Raw genomic sequence first — 13,257 nt, 5'->3', positions numbered from 1 at the left:
CTACCTGGGGGCAGCAGGCCTGGGGGCCTGTCCCATGTCTGTCTATCACTAGCTATCGTGGGCTGTGAAGAAGGACGTGAGCTCCCAGGCACCTCTGGGCCAAGTGATCCCTGTTTTGCCAAGGGCATCCTGGAGAAGGGGGCAGCTGCGGGCAACCTTCGCAGCTTCTCAGGGTTGGGTGCCCTGCCTCCACCCTCCATGAGCTTTGGGTTATTCAAGCATGTCCCCCCAGACCAGGGGAGAAATTGAGGCTCAGCAACTCACTGGGAAGCTGTCCTCTCTCCCACCTTTTTCCATCCATGCCACAGGTCAGGATACAGAGGGTGTGGCCCAAGGTAGCCTTTTCTGCCTTGACCCTGGGGCTACATGGAACCCTCTGAGGTAGGGCCAGGCTGGACAGGCTCTGCCTAAAAGGTAGGGGCCTCTTTCACCCATCCCTGCCCCTCACCGCCATGCTGATGTGCCCATCCCTTTCCTTTCAGCCATTCCTCTCACTGCCTACGGACCAATGGCGGCAGCGGCGGCGGCAGCGGCTGTGGTTCGAGGGACAGGTGAGCTCTTCTGAGGTGCAGGAAGAGAGATGAGGGAGCACAGGGAGCAGAGAAGTCCAGGGGAGGGGAGAAGGCCACTGCCACCCCTTTGCAGAGGGACACTTGTTCATTCACTCAAGTATCACCTGATTACCTGCTCTGTGCTGGGCATCGTGCCAGCATGGGCGAGCCAGCCCTCAGCAAGACTGACAGGGTCGGCTGGGCGCGGTGGCTCCTGCCTATAATCCTGGCACTTTGGGAGGCCGAGGTGGGCAGATCACCTGAGGTCAGGAGTTCCAGAGCAGCCTGGCCAACATGGTGAGACCCCGTCTCTACTAAAAATACAAAAATTAGCTGGGCGTGGTGGTGCGCGCCTGTAATCCCAGCTACTCGGGAGGCCAAGGCAGGAGAATCGCTTGAACCTGGGAGGCAGAGGTTGCAGTGAGCTGAGATCACGTCACTGCACTCCAGCCTGGGCAACAGAGTGAGACTCCGTCTGTCTCAAAAGAAAAAAAAAAAAGACTGACAGGGTCTCTGCCTTCCAGGGCTTGCAGCCTGGTGGTGGCATCAGGTATTAAAAAGGCAATAATGCTGATGGCTGATGCTGCTGCACTAGGGGGAGTCCGGTACCAGAGGAGCTCCCAGCTGGGGCCTCTAGGAGAGGCGAGGGAAGGCTTCCAAGAGGAAGGGCCTCTTAACTTTGCATTCAAAGGCAAAGAGGAGGAAAAGTGTTTCTGGTTGAGGGAATAGCATATGCAAAGGCTTGGAGGCCAGTGGGTGGGGAAAGTGTGGAAGTGGGGAGTGGAGAACGGAGGCAGGAGGAGCCCGGGTGGTGGGGAGACAGTGGAAATTGCAAGTAGCAGAGGGACCCGGGTCAGGGTTTAGAACATGCGTTCAGCTGCTAGGTGGGGAGAGGTTGGGAAGGGGCTCAGGAGGTGAGGCTGCTGAGTGGTCAGACGAGATGAGGGGGGTCAGGGCTAGGGGTGACTGGGTGGATGGGCATGGGGAGATCTCCAGGAGGTGGGCCCACAGGACTTTCTGAAATGTGGGGGTCCAGGTTAGGGGGGGTGGGTCAGGCTTGAGGGGGTGCCGTGGGGTGGCAGAGGGCACCAGGGCTATCACCGTCTTCTTTCTGGGTTGCCAGGCTCTCACCCCTGGACGATGGCTCCCCCTCCAGGTTCGACTCCCAGCCGCACAGGGGGCTTCCTGGGGACCACCAGCCCCGGCCCGATGGCTGAGCTCTACGGGGCGGCCAACCAGGACTCGGGGGTCAGCAGTTACATCAGCGCCGCCAGCCCCGCCCCCAGCACCGGCTTCGGCCACAGTCTTGGGGTGAGTGGCCAGGCCTAGCGGCCCCCACCTCACCCCCCACACCTTGAGAGACCCCCAAGTTGGGGAAGGGAGAGACCTTCTTTGTCTCTGGGGGCAAAAGGAGGGTGAGGGAGGATGAATGGAGAAAGATCACTAAGGAAGAGCTGTGGGGGTTATCATTCATTCAGTGGGCACTTAGTTACCACCTCTGAATGCCAGGCATAGTGGGCTCTAGGTGCAAATGAGACACATGGCATCTCTGCTCACATGGAGGTTTGATTCCAGGGGTGCCCTGGTTTTATCCAGGGTATGGTTTGTGCAGATTCCCTGGCCCTCTGTTGGAGAATCTTTGAGCAGACCTGCAGTGGGAGGTGATCCGGGTAGGCAGACCTGCAGTGGGGGGGCGATCCGGACAGGTAGAGAGAGGTCTGCGCCTCACTTCAGATGTCCTGCAGAGAGAGAAGGAGCCCCTGATCTTCCTCTATTTCCCAGGAATCTAGGAGTCAAATTCTTTCCTTTTCAGGGCCCTTTGATTGCCACAGCCTTCACCAATGGGTACCACTGAAGCAGGGGACGGTGGCAGGAGGTGAGGATGTGGGGGTGGGCAGGTGGTGGGGTGGCACTGGGGAAGCCTGTCCTGGGCCATCGAATCTGGGACACAGACCCCATCCCTGCCCTCAAGAACCACAGTCCCAGGGGAGACAGATCTTTATACCAGCTGTGGTCAATAAAGATGAAAAGCTGCTCACCCTACTCCATTTAAACACAGAAATCAAAGCAACAATAAGGCTTCACATCCCACCTATCAGGTTGGCAAATATTATTAGTATTATTATTATTTTTGAGACAAGATCTCGTTCTGTCACCCAGACCTCCTGGGCTCAAGGGATCCTCCCACCTCAGACTCCTCCCGAGTAGCTGGGACTGCAAGCACATGCCACCATGCCTGGCTAATTTTTTTACTTTTTTTGTAGAGACAGGGTTTCACTGTGTTGCCCAGGCTGGTCTCAAACTCCTGGGCTCAAGGGATTCTCCTGCCCTGGTCTCCCAAAGTGCTGGGATTACAGGTGTGAGCCACCAGCGCAGGCCACAAAGATTTTTTAAGATCGTTTATTATTATTACTATTATTTAATTTTATTTTTTTAGACGGAGTCTCGCTCTGTCGCCCAGGCTGGAGTGCAGTGGCGCAATCTTGGCTCACTGCAAACTCGTCCCCTGGGTTCAAGCAATTCTCGTGTCTCAGCCTCCCGAGTAGCTGGGATTACAGGCATGTGCTACCGCACCCAGCTAATTTTGGTATTTTGTTTTGTTTTTAGCAGAGACGAGTTTTGCCATGTTGGCCAGGCTGGTCTCAAACTCCTAGCCTCAAGTGATCCATCTGCCTCAGCCTCCCAAAGTGCTGGGATTACAGGGGTGAGCCACCGTGCCCAGCCCTATTATTATTATTTTTAATAGAGATGGGGTCTCACTGCCACCCAGGCTGCAGTGCAGTGTGCAGTCACAGCTCGCTACAGCCTGGAACTCCTAGGCTCAAGCCATCCTCCACCTCAGCCTCCCAAGTAGCTGGGACCACAAGAGCATGCCACCATGCCTGGCTAAGTTTTTTAAAAATTTTTTTGTAGAGATGGGGTCTCATTATGTGGCCCAGGTTGGTCTTGAACTCCTGGCTCAAACGATCTTCCTCTGCCTCAGCCTCCCAAAGTGCTGGGATTTCAGGCATGAGCCACCGGGCCCAGCCACAAAGATTTTTTAAGATGAACACTGCCCAGCATTGATCAAGATATGGGAGAAGCAAGTAAGTACAGTGGCTCAGGGGTTCCCGGGGCAGTCTGGCAGTGTTTGTCCCAGTTTCAAACATTGATGCCCTTGGACCCAACAATTCCACTTCTAGGCATTTATTTTTAAAACTGCAAATAACTGAAATATCCATCAAAAGGAAAGTGGTTAAACAAATTAGTGTGTGTACAGTAGTATAGTACACAGCTATCAAAACAGGATACCTTGGCCGGGCGCAGTGGCTCACACCTATAATCCCAGCACTTTGCGGGGCCAAGGCAGGCAGATCACCTGAGGTCAGGAATTCTAGACCAGCCTGGCCAACATGGTAAAACCCCATCTCTACTAAAAATACAAAACTTGGCTGGCGTGATGGTGCGCACTTGTAATCTCAGCTACTCGGGAGGCTGAGGGACAAGAATCGCTTGAACCCAGAAAGCGAAGGCTGCAGTGAGCCGAGATCAGGCCACTGCACTCCAGCCTGGGCAACAGAGCAAGACTCCACCTCAACAAACAAAAAACAACAGGATACCTCGACTTGTGGGACTGTGTATACGGCCATCACAGTGTCTATCCAGATGGTGGGAGACTGTGAGCCCATGACGTTCTGTTCATTCACCCATTCATTTATGAGCCCCATTCCAGGAAAGAGGATGAACAAGACGGACAAAGTCCTCTCTCATTTCACAGGACAAAAATCAAGTGAACATATGAGATAATTCCAGACTGTGCATGACAGGGCTATTTTAGATGTGGGGTTTAGAGAAGGTATCTCTGAGAAGGGGACATTAGAATAAATCCAGCCATTCAAAATCTGGGGAAAGAGGCATCCAACCAGGGAACAGAAAGTGCAAAGTCTGGCTGGGTGTGGTGGCTCACATTCGTAATCCCAGATCTTTGGGAGGCCAAGGCAGGAGGATGGCTTGAGGACAAGAGTTTGAGACTAGCCTGGGCAATATAGTGAATCCCCATCTCTGCTACAACAACAAAAATGAGCAGAGTGTGTTTGCCTTCACCTGTAGTCCCAGATACTACCTGTAATCCCAGATTCTCAGGAGGCTGAGGCAGGAGGATCACTTGAGCCTAGGGAGGTTGAGGCTGCAGTGAACTATGATCGCTGTCACTGCACTCCAGCCTGGGCAACAGAGCTGGACTCTGTCTCTAAAAAAATAAGAAGAAGAAAGTGGGTAGTTTACGAACAAAGCTCTTCTGGGAGAGAGCTGGGGAGGGCTGCGTGTGCCCCGGGAGCCCCCATAACCTCCTGGCTGTGTTCCCAGCGCCCCAGCCTGCAGCTGACTGAGGACCACGAGTGAGCCAGCGAGGGGGCGGGAGACCTCAGCCGCAGCCGCCGCCCCCTCCCCTGCAGCGACTCGGACCCGCTACTGCCTGCCCCCAACTCCCCGGGCCCGGCCCCTGCCCTGCTGCCCCCAACAGCGTCTGGCTCCCCTACTAACGTCCCCCTCTTCGCCCTTGCCCCCGTCCCGACCCGCCCCTCTCCCGGCCCTGCTTTTATTTATTTTGGATTAGCCGGTTGCCCACCCCAGCCCTCTGGTCCATCCCTCCCTCCGTGCCGCGCCCCCCTAGGACCGCCCCCTCCCCAAAAGGCTTTTGGATTTGTGCATAGCTAGAGTGAAGGCGGAGGGAGCCTGCTACAGGCCGCAGCCCAACCCCTGTTGTTTATTCAGATTTCCCCTCCTTTACCCTTTCCCTTTTTTTTTTTTTTTTTTTTAAAGAAACCGTTTTTAAACTATTTCTAGGTTTGTGAATGTGAAGCCCCAGGCCGCAGGGGGCAAGGGGCCAGGTGCCCCCCACCAGCTGAGAACAAAGTGTCTATCTGGGTGTGGGCCCCTGGCCGCCTCCCTCCAGCCCTGGAGAGGAGGGCAGGGCTGCGGGGAGGCCAGGCCGAGCCCCTGGAACCATCCCGTCCTGTATCATATGTAAATACTGTGAGGTGATGTGCCCACCCCTCTCTAAGACCCCTCGGGGGTGAGGGGCTCCCCCCTCCCCTGTTTCTGTCCCCTCAGACACCGTTACTGTAAGCTTGCAGGCCTCAGCTGTGGCCGCGGCAGGCCCGCTCTCTCAGGCCCTCAGGGTCAAGGCCTTGGTTGGACCTGCCCACTCCAAAAACCCAGTGTGGGGGCAAAGGGCGTGGGAAGAGCAGGGCTTGCCCAGCGACACTGCTGGACAGGAATTAACTCTCCAAAGGTCTCCCCTGCTCCCTCCCTAGGTTGGGGCTTCATGGTTTCTGCTCAGTCTGTCCCCCTTCCCCCTCGACCCCCGCAATGAGTGGGCACCAGGGGACGCTCTGGCGAGGGCAGACCCCAGGGGAAAGCAAAGGGCGTCTCAGGGAACCCCCACATTCTCTCACTGAAGTTTCCCACCAGGATGACCCCACAGCCAGAGTCCCTTGGCAGCCCCTCACCCCAGAGCCCCCTTCTAAGGAAAAAGGTTCAGAGCGTTGGACCTTCATGAACAGTGGCCTGGCTGGCGTGGCAGGGCCAAGGCCCACCCACTGCCATCCCCCTTCTGTGTGTCCCTGTCCCCCAGTTATGAGGCCCAGGGCCTGAGCTCTCTTCCCCAGCATTGCCCCCACCCGGAAACCCCACCTTTGGAGAGTTAATTGTCTGTGTGAGGTGCTTAACCTATCAGCCCTGAGAACACAAAGCAATAATCTTTGTTACTGAGATGCGCGGCTGTTCGTGTTTTGGGTTTGTTTTTTTTTTTTTTTAATGTTTCCTAATAAAAGAGAAGCTGCATTTTATTGGTTTTTATTTTTAATTTTCTACACGTTTGAGCTGAGTCCTGAGACACTTAGCTTCCCTCTCCCTCATCCCTGGACCCTTCCACCCCACTGGGCCCAACCATGGGCTCAGGACCCTGGAATTCCGTTTTCTGATTTGCTTGGGGATTTTTTTTTTTTTTAAGATGTTACATGGTGTTTCGAAGCCAGCAAGTTACCATCCTCCGGTGTCTCTTCTCTCCACATCTGTAACTTCTTTTTCCAGGTTTTGTTTTCAGTTTTAAATTCCTAATAAATTATTTGAAAACGTTGCTGGGATTGTGAATGTCTTGTGTCTCTGCATTCAGGGATACCTCATTTTCCTGTTTTAGGGATGGCAGGACTCACCTCCATCCTCTTAGGGTCCTGGCAGGATCCAAGAATTAAATTGACACAAGATAGATGAACAGGGCCAGTCAGTCACAGTGGCTCATGCCTGTAATCCCAGCACTGTGGGAGGCAGAGGTGGGCAGATCACTTGAGGTCAGGAGTTCGAGACCAGGCTGGTCAACAGGCGAAACCCCATCTCTACTAAAAATACAAAAATTAGCCGAGTGTGGTGGTGGGTGCTTGTGGTCCCAGCTACTCAGGAGGCTGAGGCAGGAAAGTCTCTTGAACCCTGGAGCTGGAGGCTGCAGTGAGCTGAGATCATGCCACCGCACTCTAGCCTGGGTGAGAGTGAGACTCTGTCTCAAAAAAAAAAAAAAAAAAAAAAAAGAATAGGAGAAAAGCGTACACACTTATTTATTAAAAGTTGTACATGGCATGGGAGCCTCCATAAAGAAATGAAGGCAGAGTGTGGTTGCTCACACCTGTAATCCCAGTACTTGGGGAGGCTGAGGCAAAAGGAGTGCTTGAGGCCAGGGGTTCAAGACCAGCCTGGGCAACATAGTGAGAACTTCATCTATATAAAATATTAAATTATTTAGGCATGGTGGCACAAGCCTGTGGTCCCAGCTACTCAGGGGACAGAGGTGGGAAGATTGCTTGAGCCCTGGGAGTTGGAGGCTGCAGTGAGCCGTGTTCTTGACACTGCATTCCAGCCTGGAGGACAGAGCAAGATGCTCTCGCTCTCAAGAAAAAAAAAGAGAGAGAGAGGGAGAAATGAAGACCTAAAGAAGCAGTTAGGGCCGGGCGCGGTGGCTCACGCCTGTAATCCCAGCACTTTGGGAGGCCGAGGCGGGCGGATCACGAGGTCAGGAGATCGAGACCATCCTGGCTAACATGGTGAAACCCCGTCTCTACTAAAAATACAAAAAATTAGCCGGGCGTGGTGGCGGGCGCCTGTAGTCCCAGCTACTCGGGAGGCTGAGGCAGGAGAATGGCATGAATCCGGGAGGCGGAGCTTGCAGTGAGCTGAGATTGCGCCACTGCACTCCAGCCTGGGCGACAGAGCCAGACTCCATCTCAAAAAAAAAAAAAAAAAAAAAAAAAGAAGCAGTTAGGGTTACTGATATACTGGATTGGACAAAGAATAGTAAATTATGAAAAAGCCACTCAATTATGTGGAGAAGCTTAAAAGATAACAGCTATTTTGGGCCAGGCATGGTGGCTCACGCCTATACTCCCAGCACTTTGGGAGGCCAAGGCGGGCGGATCACCTGAGCTCAGGTGTTCAAAACCACCCTGTGCAACATGAAACCCCGTCTCTACTAAAATACAAAAAATTAGCTGGGTGTGGTGGCACGCACCTGTAGTCCCAGCTACTTGGGAGGCTGAGGCACAAAATCGTTTGAGCCCAGGAGGCAGAGGTTGCAGTGAGCCAAGGTCGCACCACTGCACTCCAGCCTGGGTGACAGAGTGAGACTGTCTCAAAGAAAAAAAAAAGCTATTTTGGCTGGGCACGTTGGCTCACAACTATAATCGAAACACTTTGGGAGGCTGAGGCAGGCGGATCCCTTGAGTCCAGCAGTTCGAGACTTGCCTGGGTGATATGGTAAAACCCCATCTCTACAAAAAAATACAAAAATTAGCTGGTTGTGTGGTGGTGCAGGCCTGTAGTCTCAGCTACTTGGGAGGCTGAGATGGGAGGATTTCTTGAGCCAGAGAGACAGAGGCTGCAGTGAGCTGAGATTGCACCACTGTACTCCAGCCTGGGTGACAAGAGCAAGACCCTGTCTCAAAAAAAAAAAAAAAAAATTACTTTAACAAGGGTCTGCACAGAATCATCTTGGTGCCGACTTCTCGCCTTTGAAGATAAGGATGTTGCCTTTCCTTCCAGTACAGGTTGGGGGTCTTTCACTCAGGAATTTCATCATCTGCTTTTAAGAAACAGCACAAAGGTGAGAGTGATCATCTTGTTCCTGCTGTTTTTCAAGTGCCTTTAACTTAAATAATCAGAGTGGATATTTTTAAATATTCTCTGCACTTTCTCCCTCCTGCTTTCCTCCTGGGAAGGTCTTTACTTTTCACTTGACCCAGAGCTTAGTGTTGACAATGAGATGCCACTTCACACTCATTGCTGGGATTACAGGTGTGCACCACCGCACCCAGCCCTTCAAACAGATATTTGTACACCAGTGTTCACAGCAGCAATATTCATGATAGCCAAAAGGTAGAAACAACCCAAAAGTCCATCAATGGATAAATGGATACGTAAAATGTGATCTATCCGTACAATGGACTATTTATTCAGCCTTAAAAAGGAAGGAAATTGGGCTGAATGTGGTGGCTCACACCTGTAATCCCAGCACTTTGGGAGACCAAAGCAGGTGGATTACCTGAGGTCAGGAGTTTGAGATCAGCCTGGCCAACATGGTGAAACCCTGTCTCTACTAAAAATACAAAAATTAGCCAGACGTGGTGGTGGGCACCTGTAATCCCAGCTACTTGGGAGGCTGAGGCAGAAGAATCGCTTGAACCCAGGAGGTGGAGGTTGCGGTGAGCCAAGATAGTGCCACTGCACTCCAGCCTCCACCCTGGGTGACAGAGCAAGACTCTGTCTCAAAAAAAAAAAAAAAAAAAAAGGAAGGGAATACTGTCATATACTACAACATGGATGAACCTTGAGGACATCAGGTTACATCGTGTTATGTGAAATAAGACTGTGGATGAAATACTATATGATTCCACTTATACGAGGTACTGAGATTAGTCAAATTCACAGAAACAAAAAGTAGAATGGTGGTTACCAGAGCCTGGGGCAAGGGAGAAGGAGAGTTGTTTAACGGGTGCAGTTTTGGATTTGCAAGATGAAAAATGTTATCAGTGTGAATATACTGAACACTACTGAACTGCCTATTCAAATATGGTTAAGATGGTAAACTTTGTGTTTTTTACCAGAATTAAAAAATACTTAAAGTTTGAAATGCATACAGAAGTGCTTATGAATAAAATGACTTGAGAGCTATGATTTGCTTTAAAATAGCCAATAAAAAAGAAGTATGTGGGTGATATGGTTTGGCTCTGTGTCCCCACCCAAATCTCATCTGGAATTGAAATCCCCAGGGAGGGATCTGGTGGGAGGTGATTGGATTATGGGGGTAGTTCCCCCCATGCTGTTCTCATGATAGTGAGTTCTCACAAGATCCAGTGGTTTAAAAGTAACACTCCCCACTCTGCTCTCTCTCTCCTGCTGCCATGTAAGATGTGCTTTGCTTCCCCTTTGCCTTCTGCCATGATTGTAAGTTTCCTGAGGCTTCCCAGACATGTGGAACTATCAACCCTCCTTTTTTATAAATTACCCAGTCTCAGGTAGTATCTTTATAGCAGTGTGAGAACAGACTAATACAGAGAATTGGTACCAGCTCTCATGAGATCCGATGATTATATAAGGGGGAGTTTTCCTACACAAGGTCTCTTCTCTTGTCTTGCCACCATGTGAGACATGCCTTTCAACTTTTGCCATGATTGTGAGGCCTCCCCAGCCAGGTGTAACTATAAATCCATTAAATCTTTTTTTCTTCCCAGTCTCAGGTATGTCTTTATCAGCAGCATGAAAACTGACTAATACATGTGAAAATGCCTGGATGTCCAGGCAGAAGTCAGCTGCAGGGGCAGAGCCCTCATGGGGAACCTCTGCTAGGCATACTGCTATACAGATAACCTGAAACTTGTAGATGTGACTTTGGAATTGGATAACAGGCAGAGGTCGGAACAGTTTAGGGGGGGCTCAGAAGAAGACAGGAAGATGTGGGAAAGCTTGGAACTTCTTAGAGACTTGTTGAATGGTATTGACCAAAATGTTGATAGTGATATGGATAATGAAGTCCAGGCTGAGGTGGTCTCAGATGGAGATGAGGAACTTACTTGGTCCTGGAGCAAAGGTCATTCTTGCTATGCTTTAGCAAAGGGACTGGTGGCATTTTGCTCCTGCCCTAGAGATCTGTGGAACTTTGAACTTAAGAGAGATTATTTAGGTTATCTGGGAGAAGAAAATTCTAAGCAGAAAAGCGTTCAAGAGGTGAGCGGCCTTTTCTGAAAGCATTCTATCATGTGCATTCACAAAGAGATGGTTTGAAATTGGGACTTATGTTTAAAAGGGAAGCAGAGCATAAAGGTTTGGAAAACTTGCAGCCTGACCATGTGGTAGAAAAGAAAAACCCATTTTCTGGGGATTCAAGCCAGCTGCAGAAATTTGCATAAGTAACAAAAAGCCAAATGTGTTAATGGCCAAGACCATGGGGGAAAATGTCTCCAAGGCACATCAGAAATCTTCATGACAGCCCCTACCATCACAGGCACAGAGGCCTAGGACAGAAAGATGGTTTCGTGGGTCAGATCCAGGGCTCCATTGCTCTGTGTAGCCCCCAGACACGGTGCCCTGCATCCCAGCCCCTCCAGCTCCAGCTGTGGCTAAAAGGAGCCAAGGTACAGCTTGGGCCATTGCTTCAGAGGGTGCAAGCCACAAGCATTGGCAGCTTCCATGTGGTGATAGGCCTGCAGGTGTGCAGAAGAAAAGAGTTGAGGTTTGGGAACCTCTGTCTAGGTTTTAGAGGATGTATGGTGATATGGTTTGGCTGTGTCCCCACCCAAATCTCATCTTGAATTCCCACGTGTTGTGGGAGGGACGTGGTGTGAGGTAATTGAATAATGGGGGCAGGTCTTTCCTGTGCTGTTCTCATGATAGTGAATAAGTCTCATAAGATCTGATGATTCTATAAGGGGGAGTTTCCCTACACAAGGTCTCTTCTCTTACCTGCCACCATGTGAGACATGCCTTTCACTTTCTGCCATGATTGTGAGGCATCCTCAGCCATGTGGAAGTGTAAGTCCGTTAAATCTTTTTTTCTTTCCAGCCTCAGAAGTGTCTTTATCAGCAGCATGAAAACGGACTAATACATATGAAAATGCCTGGATGTCCAGGCAGAAGTCTGCTACAGGGGCAGAACCCTCATGGAAAACCTCTGCTAGGGCAGTGCAGAAGGGAAACGTGGGGTTGGAGCCCCCACACAAAATCCCCACTGGGGCATTGCCTAGTGCAGCTGAGAAGAGGGCCATCATCTTCCAGACCCCAGAAAGGTAGATCCACTGACAGCTCACACCGTGTGCCTGGAAAAGCCACAGGTACGTAGCCCCTGAAAGCAGCCATGGGGGCTGTACCCTGCAAAGCCACAGGATGGAGCTGCCTTAGGCCTTAGGAACCCACCCCTTACATCAGTGTGTAGGGTCCAGCCCCACAGGATCGGTGGGTCTCTCCCCGTATGCAGAGACGAGAGAGTGTAGAAATAAAGACACAAGACAAAGAGATAAAAGAAAAGACAGCTGGGCCCGGGGAACCACTATCACCAAGTCGCGGAGACCGGTAGTGGCCCTGAATGTGTGGCTGCACTGTTATTTATTGAATACAAAGCAAAAGGGGCAGGGTAAAGAGTGAGAGTCATCTCCAATGATATGTAAGGTCACGTGGGTCACGTGTCCACTGGACAGGGGGCCCTTCCCTGCCTGGCAGCCAAGGCAGAGAGAGAGAGGGAGAGAGAGAGACAGCTTATGCCATTATTTCTGCTTATTAGAGACTTTTAGTACTTTCACTAATTTGCTACTGCTATCTAGAAGGCAGAGCCAGGTGTACAGGATGGAACATGAAGGCGGACTAGGAGCGTGACCACTGAAGCACAGCATCACAGGGAGAAGGTTAGGCCTCCAGATAACCACGGGCGAGCCTGACTAATGTCAGGCCCTCCACAAGAGGTGGAGGAGTAGAGTCTTCTCTAAACTCCCCCAGGGAAAGGGAGACTCCCTTTCCCGGTCTGCTAAGTAGTGGGTGTTTTCCCTTGACACTTATGCTACCACCAGACCACGGTCCGCCTGGCAACGGGCGTCTTCCCAGACGCTGGCGTTACCGCTAGACCAAGGAGCCCTCTGGTGGCCCTGTCCGGGCATAACAGAAGGCTTGCACTCTTGTCTTCCGGTCACACCTCACTATGTCCCCTCAGCTCCCATCTCTGTATGGCCTGGTTTTTCCTAAGTTATGATTATAGAGCAAGGATTATTATAATATTGGAATAAAGAGTCATTGCTACCAACTAATGATTATTGATATTCATATATAATCATATCTAAGATCTATATCTAGTATAACTATTCTCGTTTTATATTTTATTATACTGGAACAGCTCATGTCCTCAGTCTCTTGCCTCGGCGCCTGGGTGGCTTGTCGCCCACACAGTGTGCCCTGGATGTGAGACATGCAGTCAAAGGAGATCATTTCAGAGCTTTAAGGTTTAATGACTACACTGCTGGGTTTCGGACTTGCATGGGGCCTGTGACCCCTTTGTTTTGGCCAATTTCTCTCATTTGGAATGGGAACATTTACCCAATGCCTGTATCTGCATTGTTCCTTGGAAGTAACTAATTTGTTTCTTATTTTACAGACTCATAGGTGGAGGGACTTACCTTGTCTCAGATGAGACTTTAAACTT

At 51.0% G+C, this 13,257-nt stretch overlaps 1 protein-coding gene across 9 annotated transcripts in view; it reads left to right on the top strand.

The window, feature by feature from the left end:
• MSI1 (musashi RNA binding protein 1) overlaps positions 1–6,538 on the top strand; it is a 28,114-nt gene extending 21,576 nt beyond the window's left edge. For 5 of the 9 annotated variants that reach the window (XM_055358185.2, XM_055358181.2, XM_031001181.3 and 2 more), the window contains 4 exons: positions 483–551; positions 1,675–1,862; positions 2,365–2,427; positions 4,896–6,538. In XM_055358185.2, the coding sequence (XP_055214160.1) occupies positions 483–551; positions 1,675–1,862; positions 2,365–2,406 (299 nt within the window). In that variant the 3' untranslated portion in view covers positions 2,407–2,427; positions 4,896–6,538. The remainder of the gene's footprint in view (positions 1–482; positions 552–1,674; positions 1,863–2,364; positions 2,428–4,895) is intronic. The other 4 variants (XM_055358184.2, XM_031001182.3, XM_031001180.3 and 1 more) reach the window with 1 other exon arrangement.
• Positions 6,539–13,257: the final 6,719 nt, after the last annotated feature.

This window comes from Gorilla gorilla, chromosome 10 (assembly GCF_029281585.2).
Source record: "Gorilla gorilla gorilla isolate KB3781 chromosome 10, NHGRI_mGorGor1-v2.1_pri, whole genome shotgun sequence".
NCBI lineage: Eukaryota > Metazoa > Chordata > Mammalia > Primates > Hominidae > Gorilla > Gorilla gorilla.
Note: the sequence above shows the minus strand (reverse complement) of the source record. Positions and strands in the feature narration are given on the sequence as shown.